Source organism: Triticum dicoccoides, chromosome 6B, assembly GCF_002162155.2.
Source record: "Triticum dicoccoides isolate Atlit2015 ecotype Zavitan chromosome 6B, WEW_v2.0, whole genome shotgun sequence".
NCBI lineage: Eukaryota > Viridiplantae > Streptophyta > Magnoliopsida > Poales > Poaceae > Triticum > Triticum dicoccoides.
This window is the reverse complement of record NC_041391.1, coordinates 127,358,891-127,369,729: the sequence shown is the minus strand read 5'-3', so window position 1 is coordinate 127,369,729 and position 10,839 is coordinate 127,358,891. Positions and strand designations below refer to the sequence as shown.

At 47.3% G+C, this 10,839-nt stretch overlaps 1 protein-coding gene across 1 annotated transcript; it reads right to left on the bottom strand.

Moving 5' to 3' along the window:
• Positions 1-2,457: 2,457 nt before the first annotated feature.
• Positions 2,458-10,833, bottom strand: LOC119324013 (pentatricopeptide repeat-containing protein At4g01990, mitochondrial-like). The gene is made up of 2 exons (XM_037597732.1): positions 10,511-10,833; positions 2,458-3,861 (listed from the first exon to the last, which is right to left on the bottom strand). Exons 1-2 carry the CDS (start codon positions 10,808-10,810, stop codon positions 2,722-2,724), a joined length of 1,440 nt encoding a protein of 479 aa, XP_037453629.1. The 5' UTR covers positions 10,811-10,833; the 3' UTR covers positions 2,458-2,721.
• Between the last annotated feature and the right edge of the window lie 6 nt (positions 10,834-10,839).

Below are 10,839 nucleotides of genomic sequence, written 5' to 3'. Positions count from 1 at the left end.
GGTAAGTCTTCTTTGTGTAACCCGGCCCCTCCTGAGCGGCTTACACAAATAGTTATATCCCCAACAGTCGCGGAAAGGGGTTAAAAACCGTTTGTATAGCACCGACGCGTACCAGTGCTGGGAGATGGGTGTAGTGTTAGGTTATGGAAGGATGTATGGGTAGATGACAAACCCTTAAAAGATGAGTATCACGGACTTTACCTTCTCAGTTTTGATCATAACATTATTGTGGCTGAGACATTGCAGAAAGGGTGGGGTGGATTTATATTTAGAAGGACCTTATATGGAGATTCTCTTGAACCGTGGAAAAACCTTAAACTAAGATGTGAGGAGATTGAAATGAGACTTGGTAAGGACCATGTTGAAAGATCTGTCATTGGAGATAAGAAACTCCCAGTCAAAACTCTAGATAGAAAATGATTGCTGTGGATTGCAACTTCCCACAGAAATTCCCATGGAAGGTAAAAGTCCCTACCAAGATTAAAGTTTTTCTTTGGCTGGTGCCTAGGAAAACTATTCTTACTAAAGATATTCCGTTGAAGAGAGGTTGGAAAGGGAGCAAATTATGTGTCTTATGTGGAAAAGATTGGACAATTGATCATCTTTTCTCCACCCGTTCTGTTGTGGTTTTAGTTTGATGCTTATTGAAATGTGCCTTTGGTTTATTTCAACTCCTTCCTCTGTTGAAAACTGCGTTGGGAGGTGGATCAAAACCTTTCCAAAGAATGAGAAAAGCCTGGTTTTAGTTGGTATCTTTGTTGTGTTTTGGACATTATGGAAATGGAGAAATGAAATTATCTTTGAGAGCAAGCTATACAATGATCCAATGATTCTAATAAAAGTTGACTTGCTTTTGGATCGTTGGATGGTCTATTTTGCAAATAAAGGTGTAAAACAAAGAGGTGATTATGGTGGGAGCAAAGCTACTTGAACGTGTAGCAAATGAAGTCTACAGGTCATCTCAAGGCTGGAGACATGGGATCTTGCACATAGGTGGCTAGGAAAAAGGAAGGCAATAAAGATCTTTCCGACGAGCAAGAAAAATGGTATTGTTGGGTTTCGACTTCAACCTGTTGGTGTTGGGTCGCTTTGGCTCTTCTTTTACATCGGCTTTTGGTGACATTGTGTCTTTGCTGCAGAACTGGTCTATGGCTGTGTTTCGGCATTGTATGATATTTGGCTAGATGTTGGCACATGCGAGCTGTGCTGCTCGCTTGTCTAGACTTTCATATGGTCATCAAGTTGGTGGTTGGAGCTCTCTGACTCCGTCGTTCTATCTTTCTTTTCGTTCTAGTAGTAGTAGTAGTTTGTAGTCAGGCTCTGAACCATGTGGTTTCTCTTGATAGTAATCGGAAGGAGAGGCCCTTCTTTTATTCAAAAAAGAGACTGAAGTGGTGGCGAGAATTCTCTTTTGATCATGACCTCTTGTGTAGGTGTCCTATGATGCATAGGAGGCCTCCACAAAGTTTCAAGCCAAAAGGACAAGCCAAGATATATAATTCCGTTTCTAGAAGGTTTAGGACAGAAAGTTCAGATATTTATCAAGGAAAAATACTGAACTATGGGTACCACAAGAATATTCTTTGTATTTACTTTTTTTTAACACAATACAGACGCAAGCACTCGTATATACGCGCATACGCTCACCCTTACGAGGTCATCATAGGCGCCTCATAGTCGACGGAAACGTCTCCTCCTACTGAACGGGCATCGCCGGAAATCTTAAAATAAATTCAGGATAAATACGAGCACAAGGGCAGAACCGATCAACCCACTGACGACAAAGATCATGATCGACACCCTCAACATCACGCTTGCGGCGGCTGCTCCCCAAAAAACATGCCCCCGTGTTGGCTGCCACAACGTCGGTCTTCTTTCCGCACCGCCTCGTCGTTAAAGGACCGCGGCACGACATCGCCGGTGCCTGCACACTCGACTGGTGAGTGCAATGCGGCAGCAGTAAGACCGCCACTGCCGCCGAGGAACTCAGGCAGCCACGCCCACGCTCCCTTAGCTCCGGCCACAACAGCCGGAGCCAAGGCAACCAAGCACTAGCCTAGGTTTCTATTGGATGGACAAACAACATAAGCACAACGAAAGTTCTACCAGGTACTCCCTCCGTTCGAATTACTTGTCTCGGAAATGGATGTATCTAGAACTAAAATACATCTAGATACATCCATTTCTGCGACAAATAATTTCGAAATGGATGTATCTAAAACTAAAATACATCTAGATACATCCATTTCTGCGACAAATAATTCCGAATGGAGGGAGTAGTTAACAGTTAGTCTTAGTTCATGTGTAATTAGAACTTCTATAGAATATTGTGCTATCAAGTCGAGCAAACAACTGCATGAGTAACTTATAAGCAGACGAGATTTTTTTTTTTTATTTTGCGAATAACTGCATCAAATTAGTAGTATAGATAGATGTCACACAATAGTCAGGAGGAGCTAGCAGAGCATCAAATGTAAAATGCCAAAAGACCTTGCAATGTACATATGATACGGAAATCCGGTGACAGCAAGGGGTGACAAAGATCATCAATTTCATCATGTACACCAGATGCTTTCTCCCGGGCTTTCACGACATAAATGCATCTTCGACAAGTTATAGAACAGCTCTAGGAAAAGGTCTACGGCAGCCTCTAATTCTACAGCCAAAAATTTCCTCTTTCTATTTCAACTGCCAGAGGCACTTTCAGCACTTTCAGTCGTCTCAGGTTCTACCTGCAACTACATAGGTCTGCATCATGGCCTCATAAGCGTCCGGATCAAGGCATTCAAGCTTCTTCAGGCACTCGAGGAAAGACTCCGCACCAGCAACATCCTTTGACTCTTCATAGTGCTTCAGAAATCTGCTCACAAGCTCTTTCGATAGCACCCATTTGTGTGCCGTCACCATGTTCTTTGCATCTCTCAAGATCTCCAGTGCCGTGTTAACATCAGATTTATCCAGATAGAACTCTGCAAATATGTAAACCATCTCCTCGTCGCAATGACCCTGTGCCATTGTGCTCTGACGGATAGCCTCAGCTTCGTCTATTATACCCTTATCAAGGTAAGCCTTGATCATAACATTTGCTATCCTTGTGTCATAATGTTCATGACTCGATTGCCACTCCTGAAATATTTGCTGCAAAGACTCAAAGTCATCAATCATACTCAGAGCTTGAAGCATCACAAGATAGCTTCTGTTCAAGCATTTCTTGAATGTGGACTTCAAAGACTTCCAGATCCTCTTCACCTCGGTTGAATTGCCACAATGGGCATGTAAGGAGAGGAGGGCATACCAGGAGCACAAGTCAGCCTTGTCCATAACTTCCTCAGCTTTCTTTAGGGCAATTTCTGCCTTGCCAAACAACTTTAGTTTAATGTAATTGTTTGCCATCCGAGTGTACAAGGACCAGTGAACTGGAGCCACCTTCTGCAATTCTGCCAGGACCTTCTCCGCAGCGTCCAGGTCATTCATTGTGATATAGCTTTCTATCAAGGTGAAGTATGTAAACTTATTAGCACTTACACCACTTCCTCGCATTTCTTCAAATGTGGATTGAATTTTCTCTGGCTGGCCTGCCTTTTGATACAAAATCATCAAGTTGTTGTACACCAGTTTATCTGGAACAATGTTTTTGGCCTTCATCTTCTCATAGAGCTCCAGACCTTTGTATGCCAACCCATGTTTACCATAGCAGTTAAGCAGACAGGAATAAGTTTTCACAGACTTGCATATGTCTGGAAGGCTCCAGAAATATTCTTCAGCTGCCTGTATCCCACGCACTTTTGAAATGAGGTCAAGCCGCAGTGCGTGATGCCCAAGCCTCAACTTTGCTCCATGAGCTTCCATCCAGTCCAGCAACTGGGTACAAAACAACATGGCCGAAAATTATACAGCGAACATGAAAAGATACTTTGCTCAGAAAGAGATTGCACCAGAACAGCAGATGAACACTTAGTACCACAATATTACAGTGAATATAAAAAGATCCTAAGGAGAGACTTATCACCATCTGAACCTTCTACTGTTAGAACATGAACCTTCATTTTCTGGTGTGAAATCTTACTTTTCTTCCATCTAGAACATTATTTCCTCCAGGATTTTGCCTATTCACGTGTGAGAATCGAGATCCCCGACTAAGAAGTAGAGTATGTTATGGGCAAGCAACCAATGACAGATGAATTTCGAGAGATTGGAGATTAACTCAGCTTAAGACCATTCTTAACCATCAGCAGTTTTTGTGGTAGACCTTATTGCTTAAACCTCAGACTGTATACGTTTGATATGCGGTTATTTGTAAAGAACATGAAAAGACATGTTTGTTTGAGACAAATTATCCATCAAAATCTTTCCTGCAATTGTCTATTAGAGACAATAAACCCTGTTAAGTACAGTAACAGCAACGACAACAAAGCCTTTAGTCCCAAACAAGTTGGGGTAGGCTAGAGGTGAAACCCATAAGATCTCGCAACCAACTCATGGCTCGGGCACATGGATAGCAAGCTTCCACGCACCCCTGTCCATAGCTAGCTCTTTGGTGATACTCCAATCCTTCGGGTCTCTCTTAACGGACTCCTCCCATGTCAAATTCGGTCTACCCCGCCATCTCTTGACATTCTCCGCACGCTTTAGCCGTCCGCTATGCACTGGAGCTACTGGAGGCCTGCGCTGAATATGCCCAAACCATCTCAGACGATGTTGGACAAGCTTCTCTTCAATTGGTGCTACCCCAACTCTATCTCGTATATCATCATTCCGGACTCGATCCTTCCTCGTGTGGCCACACATCCATCTCAACATACGCATCTCCGCCACACACCTAACTGTTGAACATGTCGCCTTTTAGTCGGCCAACACTCAGCGCCATACAACATTGCAGGTCGAACCGCCGTCCTGTAGAACTTGCCTTTTAGCTTTTGTGGCACTCTCTTGTCACAGAGAATGCCAGAAGCTTGGCGCCACTTCATCCATCCGGCTTTGATTTGATGGTTCACATCTTCATCAATACCCCCATCCTCTTGCAGCATTGACCCCAAATACCGAAAGGTGTCCTTCTGAGGTACCACCTGGCCATCCAGGCTAACCTCCTCCTCACACCTAGTAGTATTGAAACCGCACATCATGTACTTGGTTTTAGTTCTACTAAGCCTAAACCCTTTCAATTCCAAGGTTTGTCTCCATAACTCTAACTTTCTATTTACCCCTGCCCGACTATCATCAACTAGCACCACATCATCCGCAAAGAGCATACACCATGGGATATCTCCTTGTATATCCCTTGTGACCTCATCCATCACCAATGCAAAAAGATAAGGGCTCAAAGCTGAACCCTGATGCAGTCCTATCTTAATCGGGAAGTCATCAGTGTTGACATCACTTGTTCGAACACTTGTCACAACATTATCGTACATGTCCTTGATGAGGGTGATGTACTTTGCTGGGACTTTGTGTTTCTCCAAGGCCCACCACATAACATTCCGCGGTATCTTATCATAGGCCTTCTCCAAGTCAATGAACACCATATGCAAGTCCTTCTTTTGCTCCCTATATCTCTCCATAAGTTGTCGTACCAAGCAAATGGCTTCCATGGTTGACCTCCCAGGCATGAAACCAAACTGATTTTTGGTCACGCTTGTCATTCTTCTTAAGCGGTGCTCAATGACTCTCTCCCATAGCTTCATTGTATGGCTCATCAGCTTAATTCCACGGTAATTAGTACAACTCTGAACATCCCCCTTGTTCTGGAAGATTGGTACTAATATACTCCGTCTCCATTCTTCTGGCATCTTGTTTGCCCGAAAAATGAGGTTGAAAAGCTTGGTTAGCCATACTATCGCTATGTCCCTGAGACCTTTCCACACCTTAATGGGGATACAATCAGGGCCCATTGTCTTGCCTCCTTTCATCCTTTTTAAAGCCTCCTTGACCTCAAACTCCTGGATTCTCCGCACAAAATGCATGCTGGTCTCATCAAAGGAGTCGTCCAGTTCAATGGTAGAACTCTCATTCTCCCCATTGAACAGCTTGTCGAAGTACTCCCGCCATCTATGCTTAATCTCCTCGTCCTTCACCAAGAGTTAGCCTGCTCCGTCCTTGATGCATTTGACTTGGCCAATATCGCTCGTCTTCCTCTCTCGGATCTTGGCCATCTTATAGATGTCCCTTTCGCCCTCCTTCGTGCCTAACCGTTGGTAGAGGTCCTCATATGCCCGACCCCTTGCTTCACCAACAGCTCGCTTTGCGGCCTTCTTCGCCATCTTGTACTTCTCTATGTTGTCTGCACTCCTATCCAGGTATAGGCGTCTGAAGCAATCTTCTCTTTAATCGCCTTCTGGACATCATCATTCCACCACCAGGTATCCTTATCTTCGCTTCTCCTTCCCTTGGACACTCCAAACTCCTCCGAGGCCACCTTACGAATGCAAGTCGCCATCTTCATCCAGACATTGTCCGCATCCCCTCCTTCCTCCCAAGGGCCCTCCTTAATGACCCTCTCCTTGAACGCCTGAGCTACCTTTCCCTTGAGCTTCCACCACTTCATTCTAGCGACTTTGGCACGCTTATCCCGCTGGACACGAACCCGAAAGCGAAAGTCAGCAACCACCAGCTTATGCTGGGGTACAACACTCTCTCCAGGTATCACCTTACAGTCTAGGCACGCACGCCTATCTTCTCTTCTCGAGAGGATGAAATCAATCTGGCTAGAGTGTTCGCCACTACTAAAAGTCACCAGATGTGATTCTCTCTTTCTAAAGAGGGTGTTAGCTACAATCATGTTGTAGGCTAGAGCAAAGCTTAAGACATCTTCTCCTTCTTGATTCCTGATGCCATAGCCAAAGCCCCCATGCGCCCCTTCAAAACATGTGTTAGATGTACCCATGTGGCCATTGAGGTCTCCTCCTATGAAGAGCTTCTCACCAATCGATACACTCCTAACCATGTCTTCCAGGCCTTCCCAGAACTCCCTCTTGGTGTTCTCATTGTGGCCTACTTGCGGGGCATACGCGCTGATAACATTGAGAACCAAGTCCTCAACTACCAGCTTGACCAGGATAATCCGGTCCCCACGTCTCTTGACGTCTACCAGTCCATACTTGAGGCTCTTGTTGATCAAGATGCCTACGCCATTTCTGTTTGCAGCCGTCCCCGTGTACCACAGCTTGAAGCCGGTATCCTCCACCTCCTTCGCCTTCTGTCCTCTCCATTTGGTTTCTTGGACGCAAAGGATATCAACACCTCTCCTCACCGCTGCATCAACTAGCTCCCGAAGCTTCCCTGTCAGAGACCCTACGTTCCAGCTACCTAAGCGAATCCTCCTAGGCTCGGCTAGCTTCCTTACCCTTCGCACTCGTCGAGTCAAATGCGAAGACCCTTGCTCATTTCCCACTACATCCGGGCGCCAATGTAGCGCGCCACTAAGGATGCGACGACCCGATCCTCGCTCACTTGCCACCGGATCCGGATCAAGATACGGCGCGCCACCTAGGGGGTGACGGCCCGGCCCTTGCCCATTTTCCACCACACCCGGGTTCCGATGTAGCGCGTCGCTGAGAGGGTTACGCCCCAACGAAAATCTTTTGGGTTTCATCTCCATAAGAGTGGCTGAGTTTTTACGTTGGCTCGCCAAGCCTATCACAACCCTCCTCCTTTACCCGGGCTTGGGACCGGCTATGTTGAGACAACATAGGCGGAGTTCTGTTAAGTACAATACAACATTCATTGTTCCAACTGAACTAGCTCATGGCAAATGCACATTTTTTTATCATTTTTTCCTTTAGCAACTTCGTTCATGATTATAAATCATAATTGAGTATGTCAATGATTGCAAATAGTACTAGCACAAGAATCATTTTGGGGAGGAAAAAGCATGCTCCCATACTATCCCTTTATCATAATGACATTTACTATGATAGATCATGGCAAACACATCTTTATGTTGCTATTTAGGTGGGGATGGAGCTGTGAAACAAATAGATCACAAATGTTAGTGTTGTTTTCCAGAAGTAAACATAAGATAACATAACAGAACATGGGGTTTTCATAATTCAACTCAATTGCTAAATCTCTGCAGATAGATAGGCATCAATATGCATGACCTCATATCTCAACCAAATGCAGATTAACGTAATAGCAATGGAACCTTAACTCATTGACTCACTAAAATCATTTAAGTAGAAAAATTTCAAATGTTTATTATTAAGCCACTTTAGTAAAATTCACCTCAATACACTGAGTATGAGGCTCAAAACATCTTATACGCAGTCTGTTATGGCGCTGCTAGAAGGAGGGCGCAAGAGGGCCGGCCGGGGGCCTTTTGCCCACGGCCAGGCAAGAGGGAAGGGATTTCCTTCTTAATTCTTGCTTCATTAGATTGATACATCTCCTCTCTTTATATAGAGAGGTTTACTTGACTCTCAAGCAAGGCTTACTTGACCCCTAAGCAAACGACCCTTATATCTAATTAACCCTAAGACTAATGGGCCCATTAGGCCCATTACGTACTCTAACACTACACCCCACCTGGACATGCAGCTTGTCCTCGAGCTGCAGCCTAACCAACTTATAACCATGACTCGACGCAACACAAACCTAACACCTAAAAACAAGCCTTTTACATCTCGGCTTGTTTTATTATTCTCAACCTGAAATAGACTAGGACGCTTTATTTTGGACGTGCACGTGTACAGCCACCTGGATCCCATGGACACCACCTGGACAAAAGGAGTACATGTGTATGGCTGTTGGTCTGCACCACACAGGGAAGAGTGGAGGGCTTGCGATGGAGAATGACGAGGAGGGGTGCGCCCCCCCAACCGCCGATGTCGCGGACTTTTAGGTCGCTGTCCGTGGGGAAAACAGCATGCCGGCCGCCTGTGGGGGAAACCACATGCCCAAGATCCCCGACGCAGCGGACAAGATCAAGGTCCTTTGCGCAGCAAAGGGCAACTTGGAGGAGCGGCAGCTGCAGACCACGCATCTCCCGCACACGCCGACGCGCTAGGAAGCCGCGCACAGCAGCCTGCAGCCTCACCGCCGCCGACACGTGGCGGGTAGCGATCCAAGACAGAAGCAATGACGGCGACGGTAGGGACTTGATTTGCTGGATGTGGACGCCCTGGGATGGCAGCGGCGCTGATGGGAACGAGGTCGTCGCACTCCCGTCGTAGGGCATCCCATACTGGGCGGCGGAGCTGACCGGCGGTGGCTGCTACAGCTGCAGCGGCTGCTGCGCTGTCGCGCCGGGCGCGGCGGAGGCCGGCTGGAGCGGCGGCTGCCACTGCAGCCAGGGCTGGGCGGTGGTGGCGATGGATGGCAGCTGCAGCGGCCCGGCGAGCGCGGCGAAGGCCACCTGGTGCGGCGGCTGCCACGGCAGCCACGGCGGCGCAGGGGCGGCAATAGGCGGCGCAACCGAGTGCGGCCCGTAGGACCCGGCCAAGAACAGGTGGATCTCCTGGATCGCCTGCGTTAGGTCCCACAGCACCCCGGACACGTCCTCCCAGGTGAGGACGGTAGGGGCGGGCGCGACAAAGGATCCCGGCGCGGGCAGGAGCGGGGTGACGGTCGTGGTGGTCGCCGGAGGCGACAAGGTGACCGGCAGCGGAAGAGACGAGCTTGGCGGTGGTGAAGACATGATCAGCTAGCTGATACCAAATTGTTATGGCGCTGCTAGAAGGAGGGCGCGAGAGGGCCAACCGGGGGCCTTTTGCCCACGGCCAGGCAAGAGGGAAGGGATTTCCTTCTTAATTCTTGCTTCATTAGATTGATACATCTCCTCTCTTTATATAGAGAGGTTTACTTGACTCTCAAGTAAGGCTTACTTGACCCCTAAGCAAACGACCCTTATCTCTAATTAACCCTAAGACTAATGGGCCCATTAGGCCCATTACGTACTCTAACACAGTCATTGTCTTCGATTCTTCATAGACTATATCCTATGACTATCGAATAGTGAGAAGTGAAAACATGTGAGCTATACTCACTAAAACCACGACACTTATTATGGATCGGAAGGAGTAATATTTAGAAAGAATAGGAAGCTGTGGCATCTCTTCATATATTCCAAAAATTACAGGGGTCAAGATAGTGCGCACCATCTTCAATAAAGATACAGCAAAACAGAACAGGGTATCATAATTACGATCATGTTATGACCAACGCAATGTGCAGTATGTCACCTATTTTCACTTAGCATCAGACACCAAAATACCATCGTGGCGGTTGGCAACACAATCAGTTGACCCTGCCCTACTCTTCAGTTGTTCAGTTGAAAAGGAACTTCAAGTTTGCGCCGTTCATTTCCATTAGCGACCTTATAAATTAAGATGATCCACAAAGAGAACACACATAGAGGTTGAATGAAAACCCTAGTATATCAATCCGTCCCCTTTCCTCGCTTATCCCGAACAAAACTTCAAGCCCGCTACTTTCCGCACGAGCCTATCGAAAGTAGGCTACCGCTAATGTAGCATCGAACAACAAAAGGAGGAGATTTGGGGGAGGGGGATGGCACCTCGAGCGCGCCCTCGTTCTTCTTGAACTTGGTTAGTTCGCGGACGTACGCGAGGACCTGGTCCTGCGAGAGCCGGAGCCTCTGGCGGAGCCATTCGTCCATCTCCGCCGCCACTATCCCCGGCGGCCTGCCGTGGGACACCTTCGAGATCCTCTTGTAGAGCGGGACCCACGACGGCTCAAGGCCGCGGCGATCGGGGACTACCGACTCAGCCTGCGGCTGCGCGAGCTCGTGCGCGAGTCTCGCCGGGGCAAGGGAGATGCGCCGCCGCGCCTCCGCGGCGACCGCCCTGCGCAGCATGGGACTGGCTGCTTGAGTTTTTTTTTTTT

Bases quoted from the DNA above. Each gene is read 5' to 3' on its own strand.
- LOC119324013 (XM_037597732.1), bottom strand. From the start codon at position 10,810: ATGCTGCGCAGGGCGGTCGCCGCGGAGGCGCGGCGGCGCATCTCCCTT. The intron at 3,862-10,510 runs GTGCCATCCCCC...TTTTGTACCCAG, and splicing joins AGAACGAGGGCGCGCTCGAG to TTGCTGGACTGGATGGAAGC.